Source organism: Apus apus, chromosome 3 (genome assembly GCF_020740795.1).
Source record: "Apus apus isolate bApuApu2 chromosome 3, bApuApu2.pri.cur, whole genome shotgun sequence".
Classification (NCBI taxonomy): domain Eukaryota; kingdom Metazoa; phylum Chordata; class Aves; order Apodiformes; family Apodidae; genus Apus; species Apus apus.
The window spans coordinates 113,588,984-113,602,216 of NC_067284.1; the positions used below are offsets into that span (position 1 = coordinate 113,588,984).

The window sequence follows — 13,233 nt, forward strand, 5'->3', positions numbered from 1 at the left end:
AAGCAAGCAGAACAAAGGCAGAAAAAGAACATGTTTCTTCATTTTATCCATCTTCTCAAGATCTTGATGTTTACTCCAGTGTTTTTTAATTTTTTTGTTACATCCTTTGACTGGATTTTACAAAATCAGTGGGTCACAGGAAAAAACATGAATGAAAAAACTGTGACTAATTAATCAGTGAATCTGATTAAAAGGAAGGGAATGAGAGAAAATGCCTCTGAGCCTGGATAACTGTGCTGAAGCTGAATTCATATTGCAGTGGTTAGATTTTCTAACACTTCTGACCAAACCTGCTTTTCAGTTTATAGGGTAATACAGATGTAAAATGTCCAAGATGAAAGGTGATCTTAGGAGTTGCTCTGGGGGGAGAGGAGGAAAGGAATGAAGTCTGAACTACCTTAAAGTTTAATATTTGACTCATTTCCAGCGTCAGGGTTAAACAGTAGGTAAAATAAGCTGGATATGTTGTTTGGTCTACAGAAACACCACAAGGAGGTTGTGGCAGTGATCATTTCAGTCCAGGGATGTCAAACTCATTTTAGACTGCTGGCCTGGTAGTGTCTTGACACAGGGCATGGTGTGTCATTTGGCAAAAGAAAGAGAAACCACAGTGGTACTTGGATTTGTTTGCTGTTAGTCAAGCCTTTAAATAACTAGTATACTTTAGAGCATTTACTTTTCAAGCTAGCTCAGGTCTTGAAATAACTAGTGAGACTTGTCAGTGTGCAGGGAGCAGTACCTGAACACATCTGTACTAGTTCAGACCTGAGCTGGTGCTGTCACATGGCCCTGTTTGGGTGTGTTTACCAGCATAGGACAGGGATCTTTCCACTCATCTTTTTGGTTATGTGGATCATGTCTGAAGGTTCATTGGGGAACTGTCAGGCTCCTCAAACTGTTCTGTGGGCTGCATATGGACTATGGCTTTTCATTTTAACACGCCTGATCTAAGCAGACCTGTAAATTGCAGCATCCTAAAAGCATCTTGTTCAAGTAGCAGAATTTGGACCTTTGAGGGTGATGACATCTCCCCTTCTCCACTTCGGCTCTGTCACTTACCTAAAAAACACTTCTTGTCTAGGAAAGCATATGAACAAAACCTTTCTAAAGAGCTGATTGATGGAAAAATTCTTTGAATAAGCAAGCATTGCTCTTCTCTAGGGAAGAGAATCTGGCACTATCCAGAGGTACAGTCTTCCCAGCGTTGGAATAGTACAGAGGTACTCACTGAACTGTCGTGCACATCAGCTGTCTTTGAACTGCAACTCCAGGTAAGTTACAGATCTGCTTCTAATCCAGGTGTGTGATTTTATAACAAAACACTACAAGTAGAGGAATTCTATGATTCTATGTACTAATTTGACTTTAATATAAACTATGTATTAATTTTAGTCATTATTAATGGTTGCTCAACCATTTGTTTATTACTAGTTACTTCTATTTGGTCAGTCATCAGAGATTGCTCTGAGAGAATGTGTTAGTAATGCTCTCTTATGTTTTCAACATAAGAAAAGTTTTGGCCAGGGGCAGAACCTGCAGTGTATTCAACTTGATGTCTGAAGCACTGAGGATCTTCAAAATGCTGGATGAAAAATAGGCATATTTCTGAACTTTATGAACTGTAGGAGAAGATGAAAAACTGCTTCCTAGAGAATCACCATCGAATCATAGAATGGTTCGGGTTGCAAGGGACCTTAAAGATCATCTAGTTCCCACCCCCCTGCATGGGTAGGGACACCTCCCACCAGACCAGGCTGCTCCAAGCCCCATCCAGCCTGCCCTTCAACACTGCCAGGGATGGGGCAGCCACAGCTTCTCTGGGCAACCTGGGCCAGTGTCTCATCACCCTCACACTAAAGAATTTTCTCCTAATGTCTGACCTAAATCTCCCCTCTTCCAGTTTTAATCCATTTCCCCTTGTCCTCTCACTACAACCTCTTGTAAAAAGTCCCATGTCTCTGGTCTCTGCTGTGCAGATAAATGAAAATCTCTGAATCAATGGAATGACACTGCTATTAGATTAGAGGGAAATTTGGCCTGAGTGTGCCAGTTTAGGGAACTGTTTCAGATTTACAACTTTGAATGTTATTATTTAGCTGTCTTATTTTTCTCCCTTTGTTTCTTTGCAGTCGTGTTGCTATCATAGACCTTTCAGGTATTTTGACTGTCTTTGACTTGGATGCCCGGGCAGTGGACAGTACAGGACAGCAAGTCATGGGAGAGCAGCTGAAACTGGAACGCAAAGACGTCTGGGATATGAAATGGGCCAAAGATAACCCAGATTTGTTTGCAATGATGGAGAAAACAAGAATGTATGTTTTCAGAAACTTGGATCCGGAGGTAAATATTAACGTACAGAAACTACTCATTTTACAAATTCACTAGTAAGTTAATGGCTCTATGTTGAGTAGTATTATTCTTGTGGTTACTGTTCAATTAGGTGAGTCTTTACAGAAATAAGCAAGCTCCTGGAAATCTCAAAATCTTGTCAGCTCTAATGTGGGAGTATTGTTTAGGAACAAGTAAAATTAACTCTTAGTCCTGGAAAGAGAAAAATGCTGTCATACTTTTCTTAAAGGTATGAGATGTTTTCCAGAGCATATTTTTTGTATGCTTTGGACAATATAAACACAATTTATTGAAGATATTTATAAAACTCCATTCAGTTTAACCTAATATTGGTGTTCCTTTATCACTTTTTCATAATTTAGTTATAGAAAACATGAATATTTTTAATTATGTCTCTGTATATGGAATTATCAATGTTAATGATTTTAGTATTTGTTTCCTGTTGGAAATGCAATTAAATCCTAGTTTGGAGAAGAATAAAGTCTCTTTATGTATACTTAATAGACAGAGTACAAGTTAATTCCTTTGTAATTTATTTAACTTGAAGGAGCCTATACAAACTTCTGGATATATTTGCCACTTTGAAGATTTAGAAATCAAATCTGTTCTTCTGGATGAAATATTGAAGGTAAGTATAATTAATTTTACTTTGTAGGAAAAGCTGGTGTCTGTCTTAATGATTTGAACAGTAGATACCTATGTTGGATGAAAATAAAGGTGACATGGAATAAAAATATGGGTTTTTATCCATTCTTTTAGAATCCTGAACATCCTAACAAAGATTACATCATCAATTTTGAGATTCGGTCATTACGAGACAGTCGAGCATTGATTGAAAAAGTTGGCATTGAGGAATCTTCCCAGTTTATAGAAGACAATCCACATCCTAGACTTTGGTAAAATCTCCATACAAGCCAACTGTGTTGAAAATTCTTTTGTATTCTTTTCCTGTAATTTATGTTACTTTGTATTTTCTTCCTGTTCAGATCTAATATTAAAGGACAAAGCTTCAAATCAGTATACACTTGAAACAGAATCATTTAAGGAAAAAAAAAGGTCACAGTACTTTCCTGCAATCAGAAGGGCTGCTATTCTGAGCAGGTCTCTTCCTTGGGCTGAAGCACCTCCCAAGAGTATCCCAGCATTGAGGAAATGCTCAAAGAGAGCCTTGCACTCCCCTGCTAGCCTGGCTCCCCTACCTCTTTTGCAACTGGTTTGTTTGGGCAGTTTCAAGCTGTGTGGCTTTATGGTTTCTCAGAAGGCAAGAAAGTGAGGGTTTTGGAATTCATGTTTCATTCATGCTGAGCCAGTGTTCAAGCAGCCACCTTAAAAAAAGGATTTGGGGTTAGTGCTTCCACAGGCTCCTACCCTTATTTTTGCAAAAACTTCTAGCACTCATTCAAGCATCTGATGGACTTAGGTTGGCCTGAAGGTAGAAACTCTCTTATTTGTAGAGTTAACCAGTGGGTCAGTGCCAGTATGAGGTTTCCCAAGCTGCCCTGCTCTCCCAGACTGCTGTCCTAACTGGACTAGGAACATCCAGATGGATTTGAAGGATAGCTTACTCTTCATGGCCTTCAGACTGAGGCTGCCATCAACCTCAAAGTTATTATGTATGCAGAGGTAGAAATCTCTAAATGCAACTGCATTGAGACCCGGTGCACATTTCACATAGGACAACTGTAATACTCAAACCCTGCCCATTCCTTCCAAGGCAGTGTCCCTTTTAACAGCTGAAAAAAAAAGAATATTAGCAATTATTTGAACATCTTTCCCTAAGCAAGTAAGATTAGTTATTAAACAATCCAATTGCTGTAACTTGAATGTTGTCTTTAAATAATGAGTAGTGAAATGGCTTTTCCACCTATCATGCTTGTTTTTCACACAGGCGTCTCCTGGCTGAAGCTGCTCTCCAGAAGCTGGATCTGGAAACTGCTGAACAAGCTTTTGTACGTTGCAAAGATTATCAAGGGATTAAGTTTGTGAAGCATCTGGGCAACCTGCAGAGCGAGTCGATGAAGCAAGCAGAAGTGGCAGCCTATTTTAGCAGATTTGAGGAAGCTGAAAGAATGTATCTGGATATGGACAGAAGGTAATTGCATGTTATCACCTCAGCAGCAAAAAAATTCCTTCATAAGGAATGGCTGAATCATAGAATCTGCGGGGTTGGAAGGGACCCATCAGGATCATCGAGTCCAACTCCTGTCTCTGTGTAGGGCACCCCAGGAATCACACCATGTGCCAGAGAGCATCATCCAAATGCTTCTTGAATTCAGGCAGGCTCGGTGCTGTGACCACTTTCCTGGGAGCTTGTTCCAGTGCTCAACCACCCTCTGGGTGAAAAACCTTCTCCTGATATCCAACCTAAACCTCCCCTGATGCAGCTTCCTGCCATTGCCCCAAGTCCTGTCACTGGTCACAGGAGTGAAGAGATCAGGACCTGCCCCATCTCTTCTCTCCTGAGGAAGCCATAGGCTGCAGTGAGGTCACCCCTCAGCCTCCTCTTCTCCAAGCTGAATAATCCAAGTGACCTCAGCTGCTCCTCTTAAGTCATCCCCTCCAGACCCTTCACCATCCTCGTGGCTCTCCTTTGGACACTCTCCAATAGCTTGATACCCTTTTTATATTGTGGTGCCCAAAACTGCAGGCAGTGTTCAAGGTGAGGCTGCACCAGTGCAGAGTAGAGCAGGACAATCACCTCCCTTGTCTGGCTGGCAATGCTCTGCTTCTAAATGTACATCAGCACATTGCAAACCTTGCAAAACCTCAGCTGCTCCAGGTAGTGCTGTGTTTCATAGATGTTTTTTGCAAGTATTTTGACAGTATTTCAACTGGGATTCAAAAAGTACAAACAAACAACCTTAACTCATGTTTAATTTATGTACTGTTGCTCTTAGCTAGTAGCCAAGGACACATTCTCTCCAATTACATACAAAACCAACAGAGTTTTTAATGAACTGTCATCTCTGGAGAGACAGAAAGGACTCTGGATTAAATTGTAGACCAGTCAATGGAATTTTTACTCAGGAATGAAAACAAACAAAGCAAAAGTACAATATTACTGGGAAACACAAACTAATTAGCTGGTTTTTAATGAAAAAGGATAATGAGAGATAATAAGCAGCAGTTGTGTGATGTAGCCTGTAGGTGGTGGTCAGACATGGAGCAGCATGAATCACTTATGCACATGTGACATTTTTTAAGCTTTGATTCATGGAGCTATGAAGAAAAGTAAGGAATTATGGAAAAACAAAAAAAAAATCTTCTTTCATGCTGTTAAGATGGAGAAACCCTCCTCTTCCCCAGTAAGAAGATAGGGGGGAAGGCAGGAGCTGGGGAGAGATGCATGGTAGAGCCTGGTAATGGAAAACCTCCTTGCACACAATTAATTAACCCATGGAAGTATGCTGATTTGGAGAGCTGGACTGCCTCCTAAGCACTTCAGTTGCACTGCAGCACTGATTTTTAGACATGGGGTGTTCCTTTCCACATGGCTGAAGAGAAATGTGGCTGTTATAGAACTGCAGAAGACAAGAGACTTAATTTTTTTTCCACTTGTTTCTCCAAAGCATTGTATTCTCCAGCTACAAGATTATGGGAATTCTCTATTGACCTTATGGGTCTCCTCACCATTAGAAAAATCTTGATAAGAACCTACCGTAAATCAGGCTGAAAGAAATCAATTTTTTAAATACAATTCACAACTATTTAGCTGACTGCACTAACTTGCTATTGCCTTCCTTAACTCACTTGTAAGTTTACAGGATTTTCAAAAGAAGTATTTATATAGCTCACCCATTTATTTTCTGTGCACCTGCAGAATTACTTCTATATGACAAAAAATTATTAGATCTCAGTTTTAGCTGCCATTATTCATATTCCTTGCTCCTTGGGCTTTCCCCTCATCTTCCTTCTGCTTTTAGCCTTTTGCAGCTTCTGCCATCTCTTGATTGCCATCAATAAGCAATGAAAGATAAAGAATGTTTAAAGATATGAGGAACCGTGAAGTACCAGCAGCCCAACTGTCCTGCCAGCTGCTTGTTTAACTCCTCACACAGCAGCATGGCTCATAGGGAAGCACAGACATAGAATCATAGAATCACAGAATGGTCTCAGTTGGAAAGACCTTAAAGACTGTCTAGTTCCCACCCCCCTGCCATGGGCAGGGACACCTCTCACCAGACCAGCTTGCTCCAAGCCCCATCCAACCTGGCCTTGAACACTTCCAGGGATGGGGCAGCCACAGCTTCCCTGGGCAACCTGTGCCAGTGTCTCACCACTCTCATACTAAAGAATTTCTTTCTAATGTCTCACCTAAATCTCCCCTCTATCCAACTTGAAACCAATCCCTCTTGTCCTCTCAGTACACACCCTTGTGAAAAGCCCCTCCCCAGTTTTCCTGTAGCCCCTTTAGGCACTGGAAGGCAGCAGTGAGGTCTCCTTGGAGACTTTATGTGACCTGTGAGCTCTCTTGAGTACTTGCTTTTATGGAATACTGTTTGAACTGTAAACAATATACCTGGGATCATTGCAATACTTATGCTGCAGTTTATGAACATGGCAATACTTTTAAATGTTTTTATTGATATTTTTTTAAGCTATTTTATTGTCTTTGACTTTTTCCTGTTATTTTCTGCTTATACTAGAGATCTTGCCATTGGACTACGGATAAAACTGGGAGATGGGTTTAGAGTACTGCAGCTTTTAAGGACTGGCTCAGGTGATTCAGATGATGCCCTTCTTGAACAAGCATACAATGCTATTGGAGATTACTTTGCAGATCGTCAGAAATGGTACGTTCTGTAGAAGAACTAGTAAGAAGGAATACAAAGGCAATGATAAAACTGATGACAAGACTTAATGTATGAGTAGGGACAGACATTGAGAAAGTCAGGATGGAATCCATGGATAATTTTGCAATGATGAGATTAAGCTCAGACCTTTATAGTTCCACTGCTGCACGTACCTTTAAATAGAGAGGTGTTGCTGAACTGTCTCAAGAATGAAGTTGTATTAGGGTGGATATAAAAGCATTACATTAAATAAAATCAGTAAAAAAGAAGTAGGAGAAAATTATTAAACATCAGTGAATTTCAAAATTAACCACAAAGTTTCTAAAATGCTTAAACCCACAAATATTTGACAAGGTCCAGAGTTCTGTCTTACCTGAATCTGTCACCAGCTGTTGCCTAAACTGGGCACCCAGAAAGGTTTTAAGAACAGTGCACACATGTAATGGTATTTCTCCAGAAGACATTTTGCAGTCAGGTACTTACTGAGCCAGAAGTGACATCTTCATAGTTAATAACTTGCAGAGAAGTTTTTTGTTCATGAACTTTTTCATTGCCTCTAAGCCCATGTGAGCTTTTAGCATCTCATAAAGCTCCACAACTCCACTATACGTTGCAGTTACCCAGACTAAATTGTCACGAAGAACTTGGGTCCTAAAGCAGTTGAAAGCTTGAGATTAGTTTTTTAAAGTTGATTTTTAGATGCTTTAGGTAACTTTGGAGAATGGCCTTGGAGATCTTAGTGCTTATGTTCTATAGATATGGAAGCACAATAGTAAAGGCCTTTTCTGAAAGTTCATTTTAAGTTGTTGTCCATTGACAGCCATGATCTGTGCAGATGTGGGAATACAGTTTTAAGATTCTGTGATTTCCTAACCTTATGCTAGTTAAGATAATCAATCTTGCTACTACCTCAGTATAATGATCTCTGCAAATTAAAACTTTTCGCGTGTTTTAGAAAAACAATGTAATTGTAGCTACAAAAGCTCTCTCAAGCAAGTTACCTGTTTAAAGTAATTTTAAACTTACAAATGCAAAAGGCTTGCACAGTGAGAAGCTTTGCTTGTGGTTCTATATCGGAAGCCACCACATGTATTTTTTTCTCCTTAGGTTAAATGCTGTTCAGTATTATGTACAAGGACGAAACCAGGAACGTTTAGCTGAATGTTACTACATGCTAGAGGACTACCAAGGACTGGAGAACCTAGCTAACTCATTGCCAGAGAACAACAAACTGCTCCCTGTAAGCAAAAAACACCTTTATTTTTTGTTGTCTTATGATTAACTATTGATATAAAATTTCCCATCTTGAGAGAGCTAAGAGAGTAGGAATGCAGGATCTGACCTTAGGCATAAAGGTGTTAACTTTGGTGTTGATCTCCAGTGTTACTGTTGTCTTCATACTCCATCATTCTTCCTTTCCCTTATTGTCCAAGTTCCCCAAAGACCTGATTATTCATCACACTTTATGACCACATGACTAAGTCATAATTTACTGTTTCCCTCCCCAAATTGTGGCATTTCTCTCTAAAATAGCTACACTTAACTGAGAAGTCACTTCTCATGGCTGGCCACTTCGTTTAGCTTTCATGTTGTTGTCCAGTCTACACTGGGTTTTTTATCCCAGATTCTTCCTGGTTGCTATCCCTGGTTTAACCTCTCATCATACCTCTAGTGGGAATGCTGATTTAAAATGAAATTTGAAGATACTCTGCTGAAAGGAGGGAAAGTAGGTGGTGTAGCCTGAAATGACCCACTAAATAACAGCTAATTTAAAACTATTATATGATTGTTTAATCCAAAATGCTTGAAAAATGCAAAATAAAATGTAATGCCATTTTCAGTGGCAAGACATAATACTTTTATTTTTAACCTCTTTCTAACAGCAGAGTTTTGTGAAATACTCTAAATACTCAAGTTTTAAAGATTGACACCAGCCTGTATTGTCTCCACAGAATCCCTGAGGCAAATGAGCCTTTCCCTCCAACTTCTTGGGGTTAAATTAAACAAGAACGTAATTAGCAGATTGGCAAAACCAAAACCTCAGAGTGAATTTAACGTGGTGCTGATGCTTTTTGCAGGATATAGCTTATATGTTTGTAAGAGTGGGGATGTGTGAACAAGCTGTGTCTGCCTTCCTGAAGTGTAATCGCCCAAAGGATGCGGTAGATACCTGTGTGCATCTCAACCAGGTAAACCACCAGTCGATAATCTCCTTTACCCATACCAACTTAGCAGCGACATTTCTATCCTAATGCCCAGTTAAATACAAGGCCTTGTTAGGTGTCTGATAGTTTGTCGTGGTTTCTAGAAGATTGATACTTCGTTGCTCAAGGCACTTATCTGAAATGAAGGTTAGACCATCGGAGAGGCAAAGCTGTTCAGCAGTGCTCCTGCTGGCGTGTGTGGTGGGAAGCACGCTCGGCATACTGACATTGCTGAGCTTTGTAGAGCCGGGCTGTGCTGCCTCCTGGTGGGAAGGGAGGAAGATTGCAGAGCTTCTGGCTGCTGGTTTTCCACATCCCCCCGCCTTCCCTGTACAGCTGCAAATGGATTTGTGGGTGTGGTAGGATATCTCCCCAGTTCAAGAAGGACAAGGAGCTACTGGAGAGAGTCCAGCACAGGGCACTGAGATGCTGAAGGGGCTGGAGCATCTGCCTGTGAGGAAAGGCTGGGAGAGCTGGGGCTGCTCAGCTGAGAGACAAGGAGGCTGAGGGGGGATCTGATCAGTGCTAATCAATATCTACAGAGGTGTCAGGAGGATGGGGCCAGACTCTGCTCAGGGGTGTCCAGGGACAGGACAAGGGGCAATGGGCACAAACTGGAGCACAGGAGGTTTCACCTGACTATGAGAAAATCCTTCCTTACTCTGACGGTACCAGAGCCCTGGGACAGGCTGCCCAGGGAGATTGTGGAGTCTCCTTCCCTGGAGACATTCCAAACCCTCCTGAACGTGTTCCTGTGGGATCTGCTCTAGGGGATTCTGCTTTAGCAGGGGGGTTGGACTAGATGATCTCCAGAGGTCCTTTCCAACCCCCACTATTCTGTGAAAAGAATTGGTCTGAAAAATGATCTATATGTTTACAGCTAGAGCTGTTCCCCAGTATGACTTATCTGTGCAAACAGTTGTGTGAACACAATTAAGAGAGAAACTGAGGATGGCTGTTAGAAACTTGATGTGTGGGAATGGCAGGACTGGCTAGTGCTGGCTTTATGTAAAAAATTCCCTAGTTTATGGATCTGAAGGGCTATGGGATTCAGCCAAGTTTCTCAGTCCTGCCAGACTTTTGATCTGGAGCAAACACAGTAGCCAAAATGCTGAAGATCCAGAAAATTCACAGACAAAATGAGGTGTACAGAAAGACAAGTAAAGTTGAGGGGTTTTTTGTGCCTTCAGTTTATGGGATGAAGTCCTCTGTTAGCCATATTTTTGACAGTCTGAGTTCTAGTAACATCAGAAGTGTTGAAATCCACATGTTCAGCTGTGAGCAGCAAGGAAGTGATTTTGCAAAGCTTTTACCAAAGCAGAAGCAACTGCTTTGTATGTGGTTTTGGAGAGAGGTCCAGCATTTGTTTCACAGGCCTGCTGTACCACATGATTGGCAATGATGTTAGCATTTGTATTCTCTTGCTTTTTCCTTTAATTTTATAGTAGCCTGGTTCTAAAAGGTCATGAAGTGTTGCACACAAACGTTGCAGACTATTCATGGTTAAGCAGCTTGTTCTGTGAATGGATTTGTAAAAACAAGGTTAATAATTGTCTGCTTTCATTTCTAGTGGGATAAAGCTGTGGAGCTGGCTAAAAATCACAATATGAAAGAGATTGGATCCCTGTTAGCCAGATATGCAAGTTATTTACTGAAAAACAGTAAGATCTTTGATGCTATAGAACTCTATCGTAAAGCAAATTATTTCTTTGAAGCTGCTAAGCTGATGTTCAAGGTATGGCAGGTTTTAATTTCATGTCAAATAACTGGGGTTTTGCACTTGCTTTTATTATTTCCATGCTACTTTTATTTTCTTGGGGTTATTTTATTGTAAAGACCATCCAGGCAATAAGCAGCTGTCATTATACAGGATACTGCAGAGATGAATCCAACTCTAAAGTTCAGGCATCTCTGTCTGAAATAGTCCTCTGCAGCCAGTGGAGAGGAGACTTGCAGGACACAAGCCACCAGATTTGAGACTTTCACTTCAGAATAAGATGAACTGCACCTCAGAGAAGGTCCTGTTGCCCTGCATTGCCTAGTAAAGGAGTATAGCAGACTGGCCTGGGTGCAATATCCAGATTATTTGAGGTGTTGTGTGGATTAGTTTTCTCTCCTTTATTTTAAAAAATAACAATGTCATTAACTGGAAGTTGAATTTTGGTATTTCTTGTGTTGGTTTCTTCAGTTAGAAACTCCTGTGGTGTGCTTGTAAGATGAAGATGTTGCTTAGATTTGGTTTGGCTGCAGAGATTTCTGTACAGAGCTTATAAAGTCTGTAAGAGTGATATGTAATTTTCACAGGAAATATATATATATATAAAAATATGTTTCTTTCAAAGGCCATTCTTTTTAATCTGGGAAAACCACCAGACCTTATTGAAAGCTATGTATCTTTTAAGCTTCACTGAATAAAAATCACTATTTCTTAGTTTGTTTTTATATTAAGTCAATACATGATACAGAGTTACACACATTTATCCTTCCCAAGAATCTGGCTTTATGGACTTGTTAGCTAAATAAATACAGAAAAATGTGCATTCTTCACTTTGACATTTTCATTTGTAGTTCTGTTTGCAGTCTAAATTATTACATTCAAATACAGAATTGTTTTTTTGGCATGATTTCCTGGGTTTGTACAAGCATGCAATGGTCCAGGAGAATGAAGCAACTCTTCCAATACATTTTTTAAGAAGAAATCTACATTAAATTTCTTGGTTTTGTTTTTTTTAAGGTTGCAGATGAAGAGGCAAAGAAAAGGACCAAGCCTCTGCGAGTTAAAAAGCTTTATGTATTAGCAGCCTTACTTACAGTGCAATGCCATGAACAAATGCAGAATGCACAAAGGGGAAAAGTGAAAGGAAAAACTTCAGAGGTAGAGTGTTGTGTGTGGGTTTTTTTGTTCCTCTTTCTGAATTCCAGTCTGTGCTCCCTAGTCAGAATAAATAAAGCTGTCTTCATGTAAGGTTAATATTTTTTTCATTAACCCTTTTTTTTTCCTGCTAGGAACCAAGCTTTACTTAAAGCAAGTCTTCCATGACAACATATTGTATAAAACTATTTTTAAAAAATATTTAAATCGTATATCTTAATTAATATTTTTCTTCCAAAGTTTAATGTGTTTTTTTCAATGTTTTAACAATGAAAATCAAACCTAAGGTGCTGCATATTTTTTTTTCCCCTGTCATTTAGGAGTCAGTATCAATCCCAAAGAGAGATCTGGGATTGGAAATGGTCCAGGGAAGGGTCATGAAGATGATCTGAGGGCTGGAGCAGCTCTGCTCTGGAGACAGGCTGGGAGAGTTGGGGTGTTCAGCCTGGAGAAGAGAAGGCTCCAGGGAGACCTTAGAGCAGCTTCCAGTGCCTGAAGGGGCTCCAGGAAAGCTGGGGAGGGACTTGGGACAAGGGCAGGGAGGGATGGGATGAGAGGGATGGATGAAAACTGGGAGAGGGAGATTGAGGTGAGACATCAGGAAGAAATTCTTCCCCATGAGGGCAGGAAGGCACTGGCCCAGGTTTCCCAGGGAAGCTGTGGCTGCCCCATCCCTGGCAGTGTTGAAGGGCAGGTTGGATGGGGCTTGTGCAGCCTGGTCTGGTGGGAGGTGTCCCTGCCCATGCAGGGGGGTTGGAACCTGATGATCCTTAAGATCCCTTCCAACCTTCACCAGTCTATGATTCTATGATGCTATGATTAAGCTATGCTGGCTGTCATTCAGCAGGGAGCTGGCTCCAGATTTGGGGGAAGCAAACGGAAGATTATTTTTTTTCTGCTCACACTTTCATCTTCATATGTACAAATGAAAGACTTTAAACAGAGTTTTAAGAGATCTGGTGTTGAAATGCCATATGTATCCAAACTATGAACCAGTCTGCTGATGTGCACAGAA

The 13,233-nt window shown here is 40.6% G+C and overlaps 1 protein-coding gene across 3 annotated transcripts in view; it reads left to right on the top strand.

Annotated features, from left to right (window-relative positions):
- WDR35 (WD repeat domain 35) overlaps window positions 1–13,233 on the top strand; it is a 44,374-nt gene that overhangs the window by 28,583 nt on the left and 2,558 nt on the right. For all 3 annotated transcript variants that reach the window (XM_051615950.1, XM_051615951.1, XM_051615952.1), the window contains 10 exons: window positions 1,162–1,271; window positions 2,130–2,340; window positions 2,897–2,977; window positions 3,109–3,245; window positions 4,238–4,441; window positions 6,996–7,142; window positions 8,250–8,382; window positions 9,221–9,331; window positions 10,917–11,081; window positions 12,081–12,221. In XM_051615950.1, coding sequence (XP_051471910.1) covers window positions 1,162–1,271; window positions 2,130–2,340; window positions 2,897–2,977; window positions 3,109–3,245; window positions 4,238–4,441; window positions 6,996–7,142; window positions 8,250–8,382; window positions 9,221–9,331; window positions 10,917–11,081; window positions 12,081–12,221 — 1,440 coding nt within the window. The remainder of the gene's footprint in view (window positions 1–1,161; window positions 1,272–2,129; window positions 2,341–2,896; window positions 2,978–3,108; window positions 3,246–4,237; window positions 4,442–6,995; window positions 7,143–8,249; window positions 8,383–9,220; window positions 9,332–10,916; window positions 11,082–12,080; window positions 12,222–13,233) is intronic.